Source organism: Phocoena sinus, chromosome 5 (genome assembly GCF_008692025.1).
Source record: "Phocoena sinus isolate mPhoSin1 chromosome 5, mPhoSin1.pri, whole genome shotgun sequence".
NCBI classification, from domain to species: domain Eukaryota; kingdom Metazoa; phylum Chordata; class Mammalia; order Artiodactyla; family Phocoenidae; genus Phocoena; species Phocoena sinus.
The window spans coordinates 121,101,664-121,123,905 of record NC_045767.1 but is presented as its reverse complement, the minus strand read 5'-3'; the positions used below and the strand labels follow the sequence as shown (position 1 = coordinate 121,123,905).

Here is a 22,242-nt window from a genome sequence, read left to right as displayed (position 1 = left end):
CAGCGGTTGGGGGTCCGCCTGCCGATGCAGGGGACACGGGTTCGTGCCCCGGTCCGGGAGGATCCCGCATGCCGCGGAGCGGCTGGGCCCGTGAGCCATGGCCGCTGAGCCTGCGCGTCCGGAGCCTGTGCTCCGCGACGGGAGTAGGCCACAGCAGTGAGAGGCCTGCATACCGCAAGAAACAAAAAAGCAAAAACAAAAAAACAAACAAACAAAAAAAAAGAGACTGCTCCTACTAGGAAATAGGGAAGGGGCACTGGACCTCTATTATTTCTAATGATACCACAAGGCCATCTGAATATAGTGAAGCCCGAGAAAGAGAATCTAGATCTTAATTCAATCCTCCGTCTATCAAAGCATGCATAAATTGCTAGGCCATATCCAAATCTGTAAATTAAAGGGGTCTCTCCTACTTTTTAAAATTAAAAATTTTGATGAGACACAAAAACCAATAGTTCACAAAAACTTGATAACATTTTGCAGCATCTTCTTTACAACTGCCATCATCAGGGAAGCTGATGACAGAGCAGTACATGACAAAAATAGAAAGGTCAAAGAGAGCTTCCAGTTTAAGAGAAGTTATCAAAATATTGCTAGCAAGATGCATTGACGAGCTCACCGAACCATGGGTTCAACACATTCCAAGTCGATTTTAAGAGGAACACAGAGCTCTTTTTCTGAAAGTCTTCAGATTAGTAACTGTAATGTTCCCTACATACCTCAGGCATTCTCAACACTACTAGGGCAGTTCTAAGATAGAGGAGAGAAGAGCTCAAAAGAAGGGAAATGATAAATTTTATTCTTTTCACCCTTCTGCTAACGTTTTTATCTCAACTCGAATTGACAATCCACTCCCCACTTCAAAAGATGGGACAGAGGGACAGAAAAGAAACAAAGATGAGAGGAAAGCAAATAGAATCCCTGGAAGCCATCCAGAAAAAGCGCAAAAAAAAAAAAAAGCACAATAGGCCCAGGATGTTTTTTCCTTTCAATTCTTCCACCCTCAGATACCCTGGTAGAAAACGTAGCATCAGTGTGTTCTTTTGGCAAAGTCCTACCATCATAGAAGGAGACATGATAGTTTGATGGATAAAATTCTTGAGGTAGGACTATGTACTCATAATGTCCTTTGGCAGAATTTTAAGATTATGTTGGTATGCTGCATGAAAGGGTCTTCTCTCTGGGAGAGATGCTACAGATTTTTAAAAATCTATATGTTCCCATAAAGATTACTTTGGGGAGGGTACAAGTTTCGTTTAAAAACTTGAGAAGATATATATGTACATTCACATATATGCATAGTTATTGTAGTACCTGTTATAGCATCTATAAACACAATCTCTACGATTCCTTCCATTTAGAAATTTGACTTCTCACTCCTGTTTCCTTTTTTTTTCTTCTCAATGTCCTATACTTGCCTGATGGATTCTGTTTTAAGAAGATTCCTTTTTTTTATTGTTAGTGACCTAGGTAAAGGGCATGACCTAGTTCAAAGGAAATTTACCAGTTCATGAGGGTTACTGTATTTGGTGAGCAAGGGCTACGCTTGTAACTCACTTTTACTCTATGGCTCATAAGGTTAGGCTCAAAGTAAGTGTTCAAGGCATTTATGAAGACGGATTTCAAGTCTTCAATTTATAGGTAATTTTCAGGTAATTCTGTCATAATGATATTTTTCAGCATGGGTTTCTTGAGAAATTTAATGTTTAAATTGCTCAATTCAGTACTTACCAGAGTGTATTTCACAGACATATGCTCAGCAACTTCTACACAATGACTGAATTTCAACCAACCTGAAATATCTTAGTATTACTGGATACAAACAGTAGTTATATATAATTTTCTTGAAGGTATGAGCTAATGATTTTGTACTTATTGAAATACACGTGTGTGTGTTTCACGTGTTTCTGCATATAATCCTTTTACGCCCACATCTAACCCTTGTTCCTCCTCTTACCTTGTACATGCCTCTTTCACGGCACCTACAACACCTTCTTTAACTTTGTCACAAGTCTCCTACATAAATGTGGATGATATTATCTTACATGAAGGAAGGTGACTGTACTAGATATATCTATTATCTGAGCCAATCTTATGGTTATGTGTGTGTGTGTGTGTGTGTGTGTGCGCGTGTATGTATGCATGGGTGTGTGTTATGTGTTTCCCTTCTCAATACTGCATTAGTAAATTCTGAATCAGGTATTATTCAAATACAGAATTTTGAGTAAAGTAAGTGGAAGGCAGATGATAGAAGGAATGAGGAAGGCATAGATCTCTCTTCTTTTTTTCTTTTATTGTGCTTTGTACCATACCTGGCACATGGTTGATGCTCAACAGTGTTGGCTGAAGAAAAGATCTAATGAAAGGAAATAGAGAAAAGAAAGACAAGATGGAGAAAGAGAGGAAGGAAAGAAAGAAGGCAGGCAGGCAAAAAAAAAAGAGAAAATAAAGAAAAATTTAAAAACATAAAACATGTAACTTGTCAGGACACTAAAAATGTAACTAACCACATATGAACAGAAGTCTGAAGGGTGCTTGAAAGAATTTGGGAAAAAGGTAATATGTCACTTCAGAGGCTAAACTCTGTTTTAAAATTGTAAGATTCTAAAATAGATAAGAGTGGAAATAATATTATCTCTGTCACATAGTAACTATGTGAGCTCCGGCAAACATTTCTCCTTATTTGAGTCGTACCTTTCAAACTTGTAAAATAGGAATAATTAGGTCATCTTCAAAATATGAAGATCAAATAAAATAATGTATGGGATTAATATTTATAATATATACAATCAGATAAAATTTTGGCACCTGAAAAATGTAAAGTATCATGACTTAGTTTCAAATTCCTTGAGGAAAGAATGGCTATCTATTTTTAATAGTTTTGCCATTTTACAATTCCCACTTAATGTGTCACATCGACATACTAGGATCCAGAGAATTTGGGCCAAAAATTGATCCTTGGGATTAGCCCAAGTCCAGTCAAACACTGTGAATCATTTCTAACATTACAATTTCACATAGAGAATTTGAATTTCTACCATTAAATATTTTTTGCTAAGTCAACAAGAAGGAGTCATCGGCAGTTTTGAGTTCCTTATCAGTTAGAGCTGGTACGTTCCTTTAAGTTCTAATCTATACAATTATAATGTTAAAATAAGGCTTAATCAACCCTAGACTAAATGAGAAAGATTTACCTGAAGCTTTAAGCTACTGAGGGAGGTGGCATGGACATAGGAAACACTGGCTCTCATTCAATACAGCTGATACTTATCAGCTCCAAATGCATAACAAGGGTAAGTGTACCTCGGTGGGAGGTACTCTGAAAAGTAGTGCCTATATCTGTATCTGTTTCAGTGTCTGTATGCGCTTTCACCTTGTACTTGGTATCAAGCCTTAAGCTGCAGTTTGCAATGGTTCTAGGTTGCTATCTCCAAGATATCCTTGGCACTGAGTTAATATAAGCCTATACACTTGATATCTACTTCTTTTCGTGGAAGTAATGTTACTGAGTGTCTTGCAGGTCTAGAACCTCTAGATAATGAATAGCAAGGGATAATCCACTGATTCACATCTTTAACGTTTCATATATGTTATGTGTGTGTATATATATATATATACACATACATATATGTATATACACACACACACAAATAAATATATATTTCTTGTTTTTCCTCCTGTTAAATGCCTTATTGACAATTAGATTTCTAGAGAAGTTGGTTTCAGTCCAGGGTAAGAATCCTCTAACCATCTGTCAGAAAATGGAATGTAACACAATATGTAAGCCTTAAATGGTCCCGTCCAAGGGGCAGCAGAAGAGCACTGACAAGGAATCTGGATGGAGGACTCAGGTTGCTAGAGGTCCTGTCTTCATCCCCAAGGAAGGGTTCACAGAACACTGAGATCTGATTTTATGGGCAGAGCTTTGAGAAAAGCGAGGATTATCGCACCCACTGCCATAGAGTACTTACTTTGTTGAAGCTCCACAATTACTTAACTGCTGAAATTTAAAATCCTGTAGTGGTGATGGTTAAGAAATCAAGCTGTGACAAAGCGAGAGAGGGGCATGGACATATGTACACTACCAAACGTAAGGTAGATAGCTAGTGGGAAGCAGCCGCATAGCACAGGGAGATCAGCTCGGTGCTTTGTGACCGCCTGGAGGGGTGGGATAGCAAGGGTGTGAGGGAGGGAGGCGCAAGAGGGAAGAGATATGGTAACATATGTATATGTATAACTGATTCACTTTGTCATAAAGCAGAAACTAACACACCATTGTAAAGCAATTATACTCCAATAAAGATGTAAAAAAAAAAAGAAATCAAGGCCATATGTTAGAGTAAAGATACATAGATTATACGTAGCTTAATTCAATTAAAATATATAGGGAAAGTAATCCCTAAATATTCAATCTTGATAGGTTTTCTATTTCACCTTCTGTCCCATTAATTAAATGTTTAAATGTAAGCAAGGTGATTACTGGAGTAAAACTAATCTATTTAGAAAGCGGCCTCCAGCAATGACACTTTCACAGCAGAGCTGAATAAACAAAAGCAAAAGCATAAGTGCTTTGGGGGATATCTTTTCAAGGGAGACATTTATTTCAGACTAGTACAAAAGATACTCTAATCTTTTCATAATGTATGTATTTGGATGTAAAACACTCATGTAATTTAAAAGTGATAACAAATGACTCATTTCAAAAGCTTTTCCTTTCTTATTGAAAACTAGTCACCTAAACACAATGAACCCCTGAGTTGAATAGAGGATCAGTGCAAACGCTGCCCTGAAAGCTTTCACATAACAAAGCTGACGCACAAGAGCACAGAAGGAGGGTAACCCGTGGGCCCTGGAGTCAGACTGCTGAGCTTCCATCTCAGTGCCATTCCCTGACCAGCTTGCATGAACTTTGGGGAAAGTATGTAACTCCTCTGTGTCCTGGTTTTTCATCAGTAAAATCAAGATTATAATGTAGTTCATAGAGTGCTTGAAAGATTAAATGCATTTATTCATGGAATGGAAATGTAGAGCACTGTCTGGCAATGGTAAATGCTCAATAAATATTAGTTATTATTATTGTTATAGGTATAGGAAATCACAACCACTGATGAACTGCACATATTGAAGAATCCTGGTTATAAAAGTCAGCGTAAAGGGGACATTCTACTGAAACCTCTCTGCAGTTAATTTTATCCATTTATCTCAGAGAGATGATTTCTCTGAAAACCAATCAAAACCTTCTAACTTCAAGTTCTCTTTACTTTTAAAAGTCTACCTAAATTTCTTTTTTACCATCTCATACTGATAATAAAAGGAGTTAATACTAAGAGTTTTGTTCATGGTTTCTGCTTTACTCCTTCATAGATTCTTATATTCCATACTACTTCTTGGTAGATTGTCCTAGGTTTAATAACCATTATTAAGACATTATCTTCCTGGTGTGTGTAATTCTACCAATACTCATTGGGCTAAAAAATAAAAATGTTTATCAAATAAATAAAGAAATGACTATTTTTTCATGGGGGTGTATCTTACTTATTGTTTGCTTTTGCTTTAGCATTTGTTAGCAAATATCAAATAACAAAATGCTACCATGAATATGTATTTACATTTTCTTTCTTTCTTTCTTTTTTTTTGACTTAAACAACAAACATTTATTTCTCACAGTTCTGGAGGCTGGAAGTCCAGATCAGAGTGCCAGCAGGGTCAGGTTCTTGGTGAGGGCCCTCTGGCTGGTCTTGTCCTCACGTAGCCTTCCTTGGTGTATGCAGAGAGAGATCCTCTGTTTCCTCCTATCTTTATAATTAATCCCATCACAATGCCCCAGCCATGACCTAATCTAACAGTAATTATTTCCCAAAGGTGGCACCTCGAAATACATCACATCCGGGGTTAGAGTCTCAACATAATGAATTTGGGGAGAGGAGGAACACAAACATTCAGTCCATAGATGGTATTTTTATAGTTTATCTAAATGTAAATACAATCTGAAGTGAAAGATTAAGTATCTACATTTTCTATATTGAAATAAGTGAACTGACCAAACAGCTGCTCAAGAGCAATTAAGAAGACCTTTAGATTTGAGATGATAGAGGAATAAAGTAAGGGTTGGGAAAACTTTGCCATTGGGCAAAGTCTCTAGATTAATTTTATCCAATTTGTGAAGCAACTAGTGATCATATTTATGGCTATGGTTGCAAATACCCCAAAAATGCTTTAAAAGGGATATGTTAATGATAAAGGTGATGCCCATGCTGCAGACAGACCTCAGACTCTACAGAAATGGCCCCTTGTTATAAAACGTGGGTGTCTTCACAGGGAAGTAAACTTTTACACATGCTGTAGAGAAAGAGGCAGAGGTGCTACTCAGGGTTGCCTGGGCACTGATGCTACTCCCTTCCAGAGACTCCCCCAGCCCTTTTCCCTCCTCCACACAGGACAAAGATGGAATCTAGCTGGTTCTATTTGGCTCCTGAACCTGGCAGGTTCCAGTTATCTCTAAGTTTGTGGAAGTTATTCCTGAATGGTGAAACAAGCTCCCAGTGTGAAAGGACTGCGGTGCGGCAGGGAATGAGACTGTAAGGCCTGGCAACACCATGCTGTGTCAATGATGTGTCACTGAGCGCTGAGAGCTCCTGCTGGAAGGTGGGGCTTCAAGGCCAGTTGGCTTCAGATATACTGCATTTGCTCCTGGAGCTCACATCACGACTGCCAATCAGATTCCTACCTGGGTTCACTATATTAACAATTCAATCCTCCCTTATGATAGTATTTTCCTGCCAAGTCAGACATTATCTTTTAACTTATAAATGGTATCTTCCTGAAGGCCCTGTCTACTTTTTGATTGGGAAATATTTGAGGATGTTGAAATTGCAAGTTTTGGTAAGATTAAAATGCTTTTTATAAGTAAATCTATCAAGTTGTCTAGTTTAAAAGTCCAAAACATCGTAATATGTTTTTTTCTATCAAAAGCATAGACTTTTGCAAAAAAAAAAAAAATCTCAAAATTCTTGTAAACAATGCTTTTCCTGTCCATCCTTGAAACCTGATTTTCAACTTCTCTTCCTTAACTTACTTTAACATTGAATTGATTTCTTTCCTGGTTGTCATTTTAATCTTTGGTCTTGATCACTGTATTAGTTTGGTTGTCATTTAGATTTTCCTCTCAACTCCAAAATACATTTCATTTAATACCTTTTACTTAATTACTTAATTTTACTGTCAGTAGATTTTCTTAGAACTGAGTTGTACACCCCTGGAATACATATTTATATTTCTCTACATCTGTAGCATCCATCCATGGAAACCTACTACAATTTACTTTATAGATTTTTTTGAAGCACAGTTATAATCATTAGAGAGACAAAGGACTTAACTGTTTACATCAAGGTTTAAAACACTTTTAAAAAGAGGTTTATTATAGTTTTCGGCCAAATCAAATTGTTTAAAGCAGAGTTCACATCTGCCATTGTGTTTTTCAGCACTGAGAGATTTCACTCTAAGAGAGCTTACATGTCACTTTCTCAGTTAAGCTTTTTTTGTTGCCACCAGCTTATTTCCATTCTCCTTTCATACCGTTCTTTTCTTTGTAGGATTTTGCAAATATATTTAAATTATTGGTGAAATTCTTTAACGCCTATCACACTACTAGATTATAAACCCCACTGGAAAAAAGACCATGTCTGTCTTGTCTATTTTATATCCTTAGCACCTCACGTGGTACTTGGTATACAGTAAGTTCTCAATAAAGGTTTGTTACATTGGTGAGTGGATGAGGTTGAAGTCACTTTCACAGATGGAAAATTATTTTGAAGAAAAAGCAGCAGCAGCAGTAGCAGCGTGTCATTACTGCATTTTTCTTCTGTTTGGTGTATCTGGATAATTGTGAAATCGCTTTTCCCTTGGGCTACAGCTTCACAGGAGAAAAACAATTCAAAGGTGCTAAGTACTCTGCAAATGTTTAACTCCAACTGGGAAATCAACACTGGTTACAGCAGTAATTTAAAGACAGATAAAGCTCTGAGGGTCAACACCGATAGGATACTTTTGGGCACTGTCTTGCTATTAATTCCCAGAAAGAAAATGCTTTGATCAATGCACGTATTGGCTGCCTACCATGTAAAAGGCATGCTACTTGGCTTTACAATGTGTATCAAAAAGCCCCTGATTCAAACTATTATCTGATTGGGAAGTTATAGGAATGCACGGAAAAGCTAACTAGAAACAAAAGTAAATGCTAAGTACGAGGGCAAATGATTGGTATTGCAGGTGAAGGGTAAATGATTGGTATTACAGGCGTTAAGAGGAGAACTACCAACAGACAGACTGGAGGGGGTGTGGTCCATTTACATGGGCAGAGAAGAGCAAGACAAGTATTCTAGATATAGATGAAAAGAAGTGGGTGGGCAAAGATGTGGCGAAAAGGAAAGCCAAAAGTTGTTCAGCACGATGAGCAGAACAATTTGGCTAAAGTAAAGGGTTCATGCAGAGGGAAGCAGAGAGATCGGTCACGAAGGTAGACTGACCCATAAAGTAAAATTATAACTATGAAGCTGAAGAGGAATAGTATTCTGCCAGCTTCTGGGAAGCCCCACACAGACACATGGCATAATTCGAGCAATATAAAATATTCAATGATGATAATATCTTAATAGTGCACAACGTTTTGGTTCAAAGTAACTTCATCTATTATTCACACAAAATTTTTTTTTTTCTCATTTTACAGAGATGTCACTGTATGCCAATAATTTTAGATGAGTTCGTTGTCTCACGGCAGAGCTGGGATTCAGAGCTACATCTTTGGCCCTGGCATCTTGCAGGGGTAAGCAGGATTTGTCAGAGTGAGGAAACCGAAGCAGGAAGAGGGGCAAGTTGTTTGTCTGTTAATGCAGACTGGAAAGGATAAGAACTGAATGGATTAACATAGGAGATGGGGATTGACATAGGGGATGGGACATGTACAGTCCTCACTGCGTTCTGAAAGCTGCTTTTAATTGCAGGCAAGTATGAACTACTAATCCGAACGGTTGGACATTTAAACATGAAGCTGATCATATGACTATTATCGGTTTTAAGACGGTAGACTAGACTCACAGACGTAGAAAACAAACTTATGGTTACTAAAGGGGGAAGGGGGGGAGGGATAAATTAGGAGTTTGGGATTAACAGATACACCCTACTATATATATATAATAGATAAGCAACAAGGACCTACTGTATAGCACAGGGAACTCTAACCCATATTTTATAATAATTTATAATGATTATTTTATATTTTATAATAACCTATAAGGGAAAAGAATCTGAAAAAGAATACATATGTATATGTATAACTGAATCACTTTGCTGTACACCTAAAACTAACACAACATTGTAAATCAAATATACTTCAATTTAAAAAAAAGATGGCAGAATAAACGTATTTTTTTTCTTTTTCTTTCATTTTGCCAGAGAGCTATTACTGCTTCCTTAATTCACAGGAATTTAAAAAATCAAATCACACTCTAACTACTAGGTTATAATCCCAGAGGCCTTGATGGTCATCTGTTTTCTAAGAATCAAATGGTTAACTCAGAGATTCTTCATGGCTGTTTCTTTCCACTGATTGTGTTTTGAAGGTGCTTGCAACCCAGTTTTACTGCACTGGCTTTTAAAGTTCTCGTTAACATTTATTTTATTCTAATACAGTCATCCTCCCTTCAGCAGTGAACTCCCAGTCCCACATACTGTACACAGTGCTAGTGTAATAGCTTGAAAGTGCTTCAGAGATTTTCCACAAAAGTCTTTTGAAATTGTGCTCAAACTGAAGAATATATCTTTCTTCTTCCTATCAGTTTATCTTCTTCTCTCAGGAGAATTTTTTTCTTTTATGAAAAGGTTCCCAAAATGAAATGCTTCTATATCCCCTCCCCAAGAGATTGTGATCTGCCCTAAAGGCAGAGTGAAAGAAGCACAGAACCTCAAAGATAGCAATGCACTGATGTCTATTGCTTTTTAAGTTCCTGCCTTGTTAAATCAGAACCACAGACAAAGAAGCAATGCACATCTTATTCAAGAAATCTCTATTGGTCTCAAGCAAAACTGCATTGCCTAGCATTGTGATGGATGGAAAAAGGCTAGACCTGTTTTCATGGAGTTAAAATCTCAATTTTCTCTTTCTGTTTCTTTTTTTTTTTCCTGTTTTGAGGGTTTTTTTTTAATTTTAAAAAAACTTGTAAGTATAGTACATGCTACTTAGTAATCAGTCTCTGTCAAGAAAATTATTCATTTGGGCACTGCCTTCACTAGGTTTAACAGAAAAAAAGTTTAATGCCATAAAACAACAAAAACAAAAGTGCTCATAAATTATATACTTTTGGTAAATAACAGGATCACGGTGGGACATGCAAAACAACATACTGAGTTCTTGCATTTCTTGTAGGTACCAAGGGGAATTTTGCGGACAAGATGGAGAAGCCTTATCCAACCAAAGGGAACTACTTCTTATTGATTTTACACAAGAGGCTTCAAGATTGAGATTTTGTTTGGAGATGAAAAAAAAAGTCTTTGCTGCTTAAAAATAAAAAAGTTGCAAAGACACTGGCCTTTACTTAATTTTTTCCTCTTTCTAATCAAACGTTAATGATTCTTCCATGTCCAGATCGTATTTTATCTGAAATAAGACTTTCTCTGACCATTCTAGAAAAATCACCCCTTGTCGAATGTACTTAGTGTTTGACTCTCTTGGTTTTACTTAATGACACCGTCTTACATTTTCATGAAATCATCCGGATGTCTTGCTCTGTCAACTAGTTGATAAGCACTTGATATGCAGAGAACATGTTTTACTTGATTTTGCATGCTTCTTGCCACAGAGAACCAAGGGCAGGCTCTTTTCTAGGAACTAGGCAATAAGAAAAGGGGGACAACTATCCCTCACATGCTGCCATCCGTGGTTGTGGCTGAAACTCTTTGTGCCTACTGACAACCATGCCCCAAGGCCACAGGGGAGGGTCCCCCAGAGTCAAAATGGCAAAGAAACAGACTGTGCAGCTAGAGCAAACTCCAGCCAGCAGGGGTCACTCTCTGAGCCATGGGGACAGGGGTTGGACAGTCAGAAACTGTATCTGTAGGCCAGCGCAGATTCCTCTGGGGAGAGGTAGAGATTGGGAAGTGCGACATGTGGTTTGCCCTTTGGAGCAGGATCCCTGACAGATCCAGAAGGTATGAGCCTCAGTATCCAGGCCTCAGCGGGAGGTGGGAAAGTGCGAAGCAGGAGATCAGGGTACAGGCAAAGGGAGAGACCCACTTCCCAAGGGGAAAGTGGAATGCAGGCTTGAAACGAAGGTAACAACCTATTCATAAGGACGGAGGACAGCAAGCAGGTGCCTGGGAAGGCATCCTGGACACCAGCCTAGGACAGGAAGCTGCCTCTCACGACTCGCAGAGGCATGGGAAAGGCTCCCAATTCCAGGAGTTTTCAGACTGGCTCAGAGATAAGGCTGCCTTTTCCTGCCTCTCCTGGCCTGTATTCGGCCTCACATGTATTATTTGATTGGTTTCTTTCTGTTTCATTTCTCTTAATCTCAGAAAGCCACACTCAGAAATGCTGCATATATACTATCCAGACCAATGCCAAGGAGGGTTAATGACTGTTTCACACTTTCTCATTCATTCTGCCACACCTCTAACACCTCACATCATTTCCTTTCATAAAGAGATTACCTTCATGAAAGAAAACAATGTGGCCCCCGCTCCCCCTCTCTTCTCTAGTCAGTAAATAATGCCCTCTCCTTTCCTGGTCTCCTTTGGGCCACAGATACAGCGTTGCAGAAAGAAAGTACAGGATGCTGGACCAGATGATGTCGGTTTGATGCCAGTTCATCACTACCTAACTGAGTGACCTTGGGCAAGGCAGTTACCATAGAGACTCACTCTGGGAGGCAAATGATATTTATTTTAAAGTTTAATTCAATTTTTAAAAAATAAATGAATACATACCTATCACAAGGTCTGACTCATTGTAGGTGCTCAACAGATGAGATCTGAATTTGAATTTCAAGCTATAGCTTCTTTCTGCTTATTTTTCACAATCCTTTACATGTGCAGTCACACTATTCTTATTTAAATCCCTATCCTTCTTAAGAAGCATGATTTTGGATTTCTCTCAATTATTCTTTCTTTTAAAGCCTATACCTATCATAGCAGTAGCTGTCAACCCTACTTTACATTAGAATCTCCTAGAGAACAATTAAAAAATAACAATGCCTGGGCTCCCACCTCTGACCAACTGAATCTGGAACTTTGAAGATAATCACAAAATCTGCATCAAACAATAAATGAAAAAGTAAGGAGAAAAAGAATGACTAAAAATGCTTAATTAAAACCAGACCAAAAGAGAACTTAGTTATTACACATACTATACAAAACTCCAAGAGAGATTTGAAAACACTCACCTTTGTTATTGTATACATCTAAGTAATTTGGTGCTGAAAAAATTGTAATGAGAGAAGGGAAGCCTGTTGTTTGGCTTTTCCTGTACATGCGGTACCTAAAAACAATAAATACAAGTCAAAACAAGGCTAAGTATGGAAAAAAGATGATATCAAAATAGACATTTAGAAATAGAAAATTAAAGCTAAGTTTTACTATTCAAAGAGAATTCAATTATGGAGGCACTAAAAATTTTCTCTCTGAAGTCTGTTATACACAGACATCAATTCATTTTGAGGGTGACAATGGAGACGCACAGTCATATGTACAATTTCAAAATAGGTCTTTTCTAAGTTTAGCAGACCTGGGAGAGAGTGGATTTCAGTGAAAAATCAGAATTCATTTCCATGTTGAATAGAGAGGACAAAGGCTGCTTTTCGTACACAGATACCTGTACCTACCATGTTTTTCAGACGTTTGCCAATATTTTTAACATAAATAGATTAAATAAGCAGTGCGATATACAAAACTTTACCACTAATAACCAGGCTGATTATTCTATTTGTAACAATATTCTGTCATGGTTATATAAATCCATTTTGCCTAGACCAAGTGATTTGCTTTTCATAGAATGTCTGGTTAAATCTATGGGTTATACGAGCTGAAATTGTTTCTATTTTAGAATTTTATTTATTACCAATCTCTTCTGGTGTCTATAGGTCAAAGATTATTGTCTCAGCAGGGAAATATTTAATCAATCAGTAATGAAACCTCTGCAAGATGTTTGGAAATAAATTAACAATCCAGTTACTTTTCTTTCACTGAGACAAAAATAGGACTCTAGTCCTCAAATCAAAAAATACAGGAGATTTGGTTCTTTTCCATCAAGGTGAAAACGTATCTCACGACTTCTATGTGACGGATTTCAGGAATATTAGTTTAGAAAAATTCCTAAAGTGCAAAACAAAATTTTATCATTCTTTGGTTCTTCTGCGTCAGTTATTTCTGGTAGACTAATCATGCCTAATTTAGCTGGGTTCTAAACAGGCCTCAAATAGTACCTTTATATAGATTAAATAACGACTTTAAAGTTTATAATTTTACAAATATTTTGATACTACTTTTCCCAAGAGAAAATACCCCCTTAAAAATCTTTTGAAATGTCCTAGAAGTATTTATTCTGCTTATGGAACTGAGCTTTGTTGGGGGAAAAAATCAGAGTGGAAAAGATAGTGACACTCTTAATCCTGGTACCTTGACTTTATAAACTCTGGCTGATTACACCTACTTGACAGCAAATAAAAACAAAGAATCTGGATGACATAATCTCAACTTTCCCCAATGAATCAGTCAACTGCTCATTTTAAACAAATATACTTGTTGATTTTAATCGACACACTTAACCTGTTTTCAAGTAAGCAGATGGATTTCAGGTCTATCATGGGATTAAGATAAATCTGCTTAACATGTTCAGTTGGGACAGTCAGCCAAAAAGTAGTGGTGACACCACTGCCCTGAAAAGTGAAAAAAATTATCTGAGGACCTGATTGGCTGGGTATATCAATAGGTTACTGCGAACATTGGCTACAAGAGCACTGAGCACACAAAATTGGATCAGTTCATACTTGCTGACTGATTGCTTGAAACAAGCTAATTTTGAAAACAACAGGATCTGCCTTGATTCAGAATCATCACAGGTATGGGCTTACTTCAGAATGCAGGCATCTGAATTCCCAATTTCAGTACACAGATTATACAAATAAATGTTCCTCCTTTTCAGAAAACTTAGAATATGAAGGAATGAGCTTAAGCTTTTGAAGGCAAAACAATGCCTTTCAGTGGAGCTTACTGGGAAGGGTATTGGACTTCAAATCCTAGAATTAATTATGCTTATTTCTCCCTATGCCTATCTCCCAAATGTAGATTGAATGTACCATCAAAGTGCATGACTGATATTTTTTAGATTTCTAAATCCTTAGAATCAGTTTACATTTTTAAAATTTACCAGATATTACAAAATCATGTTATGCATTTGTTAGTTAGAATATAGGATTTTCCCCATCATTTGAATGTCTCTTGTTTTTGCCCTTTAAAACTTGGGATCAGGAATGATATTCTTTAAACAAGAGTACAACATGCAATACCTGTTAAATACGTATGTGTCATTCTCATCCACATTGCCAGCCAAGACTGAAAAGTAGCAGGCAATTTACTCACTCACGGGACAACGGTAAGAGCAGGAATTGAAAGAAGTAAAAGGAGGTGGCCTCACAGTGCTTAAGACAGCCAGGTGAAAAGTCTACCTCTTCAAGCTAAAAATGAAAGGATTTTAAAGGGGACTTTACAGCACATCTGCAACTACTTATTCCCCAGGACCCTGCCATATCTGTATCACCAGAAGGCAATTTTTAGGTCTAATTCCTTCAGGCAGAGAGCTTGGCAAAGAGAACCTCCACCGCCGAGCATATGAGGGACTGACAAAGGGCAATGCATGGTTTTCATAAACCCACAAAACGGCTCACCCTGCGTCTTGCGCTTCATGGGCTCGGAGTATAGATAACAAGTTATTGTGCTGTAAGAATTCACATACAGCCGGGTAACTGCCAGAGACAAAAAGAAAAGTATCTGTTATGAAATCATCAAGAGTAGCACATTTATCTACAACATCCAGATTTATGTGATTGGATCAATTATAATCAAACATACATCATTCATGAAACAAGCCTCTTGGTTCTAAGGACAGGTTTTCCACTGTGGCAGAAAAAGTACCTATAGCTATACTTTTTTTTTTTTTTTGAAGTATAGTTGACTTACAATGTTGTGTTAATTTATGTTGTCCATCAAAGTGATACAGTTATACATACATATGTACATTATTTTTTTCCATTATAATTTATCACAGTATATTGAATATAGTTTCCTGTGCTATACAGTAAGACCTTGTTGTTTATCCATTCCATTATAATAGTTTGCATCTGCCTATAGCTGTACTTTTATTTATTTAGGCCACATTGCGTGGCTTGAGTGATCTTAGTTCCCTGACCAGGGTTCGAACTCAGGCCCTCTGCAGTGGAAGCGCTGAGTCCTAACCACTGGACTACCAGGGAATTCCCTATAGCTGTACTTTTAAAGGGCTAGAGGTGTGTGAATTGGAAAAAGAATGCTGTTATTATATAACGACACTAGAAAAGTATCCAACTCATAGAGAAAATCAGTATTATTAAGTCTACATCTAAATACAAAGTGAACGGAAGCATAAATACAACATGAGAGTGGAATTTAAAGTATAAATCCCAATTTTCTCAAATATAGCATTATTTGTATTTGGGTGCCTGCTTGAGAGCTTGACAGAAAGGACTGAGCTAGGGAGTGGGAGAGAGTAAGTCTTCTGAAAAGTCAAACTGTCAACTTCTTTATGGGTATATCAACTGATTATATCATTCAAAATCTAAACAGAATTATGAAATCCACAAGATTTAAAAAGTGTACTTTAAATGTGACCAACAGAATTTTATCTTAAGACATTGTTTCCTGTGACTTAATAAAAATATCAAATATACAATCAATATGATTTTGTCTGTTAAGAAAGTCTCAAAACCAAAGATGAAAACTTCATTAAAAATGAAATTCAAATTACAAACTAAACTTGAAAGACCTTTTGCAATCCCTTTATCTCTGCTCCAAGAATTTTTAATGAGAAAAATGTATATCATAAAAATGAATAAATTTTAGATAGTTCAAATCAAGAGACAGCAAACCAATGCTTGTTTAAACATAAACAAACTACAGATATTCACTAGAACCTAAACTACATATACTATAGGAAACAATTCACAATTACAAAAATAGCTCTTTGGGGAAATACTAATATATGTCACTCAAATAATTAAAAAAAAAGAGAAGATGAAAATCATTTCTATGCTACAGATTTTGTAAGAATTCTCTGATTATGAGGAAAAAAAGACCATTAAGATTGCATATCACTGTAGAGATACTGATTATAAAAAGGATTCAGTTCTTTGGCAAAAGTGGGATCTGAAATCAAAAATAGTCTTTGTGCATGTGCAACATGTGCACACATATTTGTGTGCATGTGTGTGTGTGTGTGTGTGTGTGCGCGCGCGCGCACATGTGTCTTCTAGAATATTCTAGCAATTTGCTAGGGAGAGAGAAAGAGGAGACATCCATGCCGCCTTCCCTTCCTAGTGTTCCCAGGTCATCCCAATAAATAAACCACCTAACTGATGAACATTAGCATGATCCACAAATTGGAGGAGATGGTCCACCCAGAGTGTCTACATGAAAACGTGTCCACATGGTACCTAGATCAAGAGTTGGCCAACAGGTGCCGTCAAAGACTTCTGTTCTACTTTGGGAAAAGGTGAGTATATCACTTTTCCAGATCAGTGTGTCAACAAAAGAGACCTTAATTTCAGAGACACTGGTTGGTCTTCAAAAATAGCGCATTTGCTTGTACATATTAGCTACAAGATGCCCAGCCAAAGGGTGACAGAGTAGCGGAGGCACTCAATAAATGTTCCTTCCCTATCTCTTTAAGCAGTGTACTTACATTTCTTGTGCCCTCAAAATGCTTCTTTAGAAAGACACTACTGCCTTGTTGTACCACTGTAAGACAGAGGTTGTTTGTCTACGTTTGTCACCTTTTCCCTTGTGCAAATGGCTTGGTTGCTCTTTTTTATCTATGTTTTTCCTTTTAGAAGAAGTTACCTAGTCTTATGAAAACATAATTTTAATATATTTTCTTCATGCTAAATTTGATACCCTTATGTGTTTAAGCTAAGTTTTCCCCCATGGAAATATACATCTTATATTTAATGGAAATCTGAAGAAGATAAAATTAACCTAGCTAGGTTAATTTGCTAGGTTAATAGCTTTAAATGAGGAACACTTGATTACTTGGAGCAAATTCATTTTGAAGAAGATTTTTAGAAATGTAAAAGCATGCATACTCAAATACTTGAACTTTCTAAGAATTACAAACATTTTTCTAAATAATAATTTCTTGAACAATATTAGGAAAAAACCCTCTACAACATTTTTATGCTTTTTAATGGAAATGATGATAAACCACAAAGTGTTCAGCTGAAAAGCATTAAAAAAGATACACGTAGAATGGTAGGAAAAGCAGAGTTCAGGACACCTTAACACCATAGAGAGAGTTGGAAAATCATTAATTCACCAATAATTTATCAAACACTAATTGGTGATTTTCTTTCCATTTGTTATGAGACACAGGGAGGGGTGGTATGATAAGTGCAAGGCATGGTTTCTGTCCTGAAGATATAATCTAGGTAGCAAGGTAAAACATATTTTTTTAAATTAAAAAAACTACATTAAAGATAAAATAGTAATGCTTTGTAGAGAAATTATAAAGCAAAAAAGAAAGCATGTGGGTCTGAGGAAATCTTTTTGAAAAATATCTATCTTGTAGTATTTTTTTTTTTTTCCTTTCTCTTTTCATTAATAAGGTGACACTTCTGAACCCACCAAGAAAAAAGAGCCTTTCCTCCTCCAGACTGATCAGCTCAAGCCGGGGCCATGGCCTTCTGAGCAGAGGGCAGGCTGAATCTCAGCCCCACTCATCCCCCTCCACAGGGCTACCCTTGTCAGGCGCAATCTAACTGTATGAGTGATTCTGCTGGAACAGTTTTTTTTTGTTTGTTTGTTTTGTTTTGTTTTGTTTTGTTTTTTTTATGCGGGCCTCTCACTGTTGTGGCCCCTTCCGGACGTGCAGCCTCAGCGGCCATGGCTCGCGGGCCCAGCCGCTCTGCGGCATGTGGGATCTTCCCGGACTGGGGCACGAACCCGTGTCCGCTGCATCGGCAGGCGGACTCTCAACCACTGCGCCACCAGGGAAGCCCTGGAACAGTTTTTTTTTTTAAGCCTATGTCCTGCACATGTCTTCTAACGACACTTGCTTCAAGGATTGGTGAAGGCCAGTGATGCTTTCAGCTTTGTGATATTCATTTACCAGCACGCATTGCTGAATTTGGGAAAGAAGCTATTGTAGTCTTTGAAAATGTTGGGTTTTTTTCTATTGGAATATGATTATTCCTTAAGCACTAGAAAATGCATCTTCTCTGAGTAGAAAGGGAGGTGGAAATTTCCATGGAATAGTAAGGACCCTTAGATTTGGGTTCTTATTCCACTTCTTTGAGCCTGAATTACCCCATTTGCAAAAATGCAGACAGTATTATTTATTTCATAGAATTGAGATGAAGTAGCAATATATGTAGATGTCCGAGCCCAGTGCCTGGCCCATGGCAGTAGACATTCAGCCACTCCTATTTGTCTCCTCACTACCACAGTGTGGAGGTAAGAATGCGCCACAGAACGTGAGTCAGCAACCCCAGATTCCAGCAGTAGCTGTTCCATTTATTAGTTGTGACTTGTGTTAGACCTTAGAGGCAATAACTTATGGGTATTAGCAGACAGGCAACGGGTTAAATTCCGCAGAAGGAAGGAGAGGAAGAGGGAGGAGACTGAGCATGAACAAAGGTAAAGAAAGTAGAAAAGACAAAAATGTGAGAAATGATAGAAAAAGTGGCTGGGCATTAGAGCGAACAGCTATTATTAGACTCATTCTATTGCTTCTCTTATTATTTTTGTTTCCTGCAATATTAAACTCTATTTTAGACCTTGAAATAAATCTTGTAGATTTCAGATGCTTTAACCATGATAATAGCCAGCAGGCATTATTAAAATGCCTTTTTATGCTTCTATGCCTTTGCATCTACTTTCCCTGAGTTTGTTTGTTCCTCTGCAAAGGCCCACTCTTCTGCGAAGCCTTAGCTAAATTATCATTTGTGAACCCTTCCCTTCAAACCTACCTCACCCTGAGGTGCATAAAATTGCTACATCCACCATGTTCCCATAACATATGAATCTAATACATCGCTTGTCACACTGTAGTGTAATTTACGTTTATACATCTGCTCTCCAGTAATAGCGAATGCCTTAAGAGACAGACACGGTTTTATTTGCCTTCATATTCTAAATGCTCAGCAGCAATTTGTCAGCTTACTGAAGCTCACACACAACTGTTGGAGGAGCCTCAACAGGGGCAGTTAGGCAGGTGCGAGATGCAAAGGGTTTCCTTCCCTCACTGGCTCCAGCGAAGCAGAGGCAGGCAGCCTGCAATCCCTTGCCAGTGGACCAAGAGAAAGCCTCCATCTGCCTCCTTGGTGCCTCACCCACTCTCAGCCTGGTAGTATGGAGGACTTGCCCCCCTGCCCAGATCCTCCTCTGCTTCTTGGGGCCTAGCAATGGGTTCTTAGCCCTGGGGTGTCCTGGCACTGCCCGGATGCTGTCAGGCCTATCTTTTCCTAGGACTTGCTGTGTTTTTTTCTTTGCCCCAGGTTCTCCGAACAAATTTCATTTTGCCCACTAGGGATCAAGTCTGGAAGGGCTCCAACCCTTCCTGCCAGAACTTCACCAGAGCTCAAGTCCTCAGCTGCCAGCTGCCTCAAGAGCAGTGAGCAATTCTTATTTAAGGCAAACTTTTTACTGAAGTATAACATCTTTACAGAAAGTTGCACCAATCAGACGATTACAAGTGGACACCCTTGTAACTAACACTACGATCAAGACAACGAACATACCTGAACTCCTCATATGTCCTTTGAGTCACCACCACCTCCTCACTAAGGGTAACCACCATCCTAGCTTTTAACCTTATAGACTTGGTTTCTCTAATGCTGTACTCTTATATCAATGAAATCACCCAGTACGCACTCTTTAGTATCTGGTTTCTTCCACTCATCATTATACTTGTGACATGCATCCATGTTGTTCTGTGCAGTTTTTCTCATTCCCATTTGCTGTATATAGCTGCATAAATATACTACAGTTTATTATTCATTCTACTAAACAGACATTTGGGTCGTTTCCATTTCTTGGCTATTATGAATACTGCTACTATGAACAATCCTGTATATGTCTTTTGGCACACATGTGTACACATTTCTAGTGGATATAAAAATAGGAGTAGAATAGCTTAGTTATATGAAGGTTCAGCTTTAGTGTATACCAAAGCAGCTACCTGTAATTTGGGATTGGGGGTAAAGTGAGACCATTTGGGTAGTCATCTTTCTAGAATTCCCAGAGTTTTTATCTTCCTCATATTTTTCACCACTTCCCTGCCTTCAAGAGCTTCCCCCACTGATTCTGGTTGGATATGTTCTACTCATCCTTTAACACTCAGGTCTAATAACATTTCTACCATGAGTAGCCCCTTAAACCCCATTCATCCTTGTGTGTGTGTGTGAGAGATAACCTCCACATTTATCAAAGAACTACTCACCTTGCAACTTATCAGTTTCTATTTATTGGTCTCTGCCACTAGACTGTCATTCACTCAAAGGCGGGGACTTTACCTATAAAACCTTATGGAAGGCATATATAGTAGGTGCTCAGCTAATATTTGTTAAATAATTGAATGAATGAATGAATTCTCAAAAGGTTACCCATGAATGGAACAGTGTGAATTGAGGGGAGGGGATAGGAAGGTGCTGTGAAATCAGGTGTGATTTCGACAGGCTAAAATTGAAGGTCTTGAACTCAGAGTGGGAGGGAGGGAAGGCAGGATGGTCTAGATGCTGGTTATATTTTAAAGAAAGGGTCAATAAGACGTGATGACTGGTTGGTGGTGATTTCAGCACAAGAAGAAAAAGCAAAGGTATTTGCTAGTCTGTGTGACTGGGAAAATGAACTGTTAATAGAAACAGAAAAACCAGGAGAAATCTCCAGTGGGAATTAAGCAAGTGGGAAGGTAAATAATAAACCTTTTCAGGCAAGGTGAGTTCAGGATAAGGTGACAATGGAACATTTAAGATAAAAATTCCAGCAGAAAACTAGGCATAGAGAATTCGAGCTCAGGAGAGAGAAAGAGACAAAGAGACCAGACATAGATCTGGTAATCTAACCACAGAGTTCAAAGTTTACAGTGAAGCTAAGGGAATAGATGAGGTTCCTGGGAACAGTGTGAAGAAAAATGTCAAGAGCAAGAGGAAGACAAAGAAAGAGGCAGGAGAAGAGTCAGGGATCTGCCTGATAAGTCAGAGGAGAATCAGGATATGCGGAAAAGGAGGAACCAGAGCATTTCAAGGTGGAAGGGGTGGACAAGAGTGTCAACTGTAGAAGAAAAGTTGGGTAGCTTGTGAACAGAAGAAAGGCTGTTGATCTGTGATTAAGAGACCAGTAGTGATTTGAGTGAGCTGCCATTTGTAGCTTCAAAAACACGTTTTAAGTGACCGTCAAGATATTCTTCAAATCTCAGCATATAGAGGAACTTTAAAATGGCTGGTTTAACTCACTTCTTCTGAAGCAAGCTATACCTAGAACACAAAGCTTACAGGATGCCCCCAAGGTAAACAACCCAAAGCACCAAACCTGGCTGACAGTTTCATATGGTCTCCATGAAAATGAAATTTTACCTCTGATTTGTCACGATCCTCATGAACCTTTATACTCTAGTGCGTGGCTGCTTCAACCATCTTAGTTACTTGAACATTATAGGCACTGAGTATGCAAACTCTGGTCTAAGGTTCTAAAGATGATGGTAGCACTGGGGCAAAAGCAGAGTTCTTATGGATTCCTTCCTCTCTGTCACATGGACTGTCTTCTATAACTCATGAGCAGCACTGGCAAATTCTTACAGATGCATCTATCTGTATAACTTCTTTTTTTTTTTTTTTTTGCGGTACGCGCGCCTCTCACTGCTGTGGCCTCTCCCTTTGTGGAGCACAGGCTCCGGACGCGCAGGCTCAGCGGCCATGGCTCACGGGCCCAGCCGCTCCGCGGTAGGTGGGA

General features: G+C 38.2%; 1 protein-coding gene across 2 annotated transcripts in view; it reads right to left on the bottom strand.

The window, feature by feature from the left end:
- PPP3CA (protein phosphatase 3 catalytic subunit alpha) overlaps positions 1–22,242 on the bottom strand; it is a 300,421-nt gene that overhangs the window by 41,227 nt on the left and 236,952 nt on the right. For both annotated transcript variants that reach the window (XM_032631851.1, XM_032631852.1), the window contains exons 7-8: positions 14,934–15,011; positions 12,435–12,529 (exon numbers count right to left, since the gene is read on the bottom strand). In XM_032631851.1, coding sequence (XP_032487742.1) covers positions 12,435–12,529; positions 14,934–15,011 — 173 coding nt within the window. The remainder of the gene's footprint in view (positions 1–12,434; positions 12,530–14,933; positions 15,012–22,242) is intronic.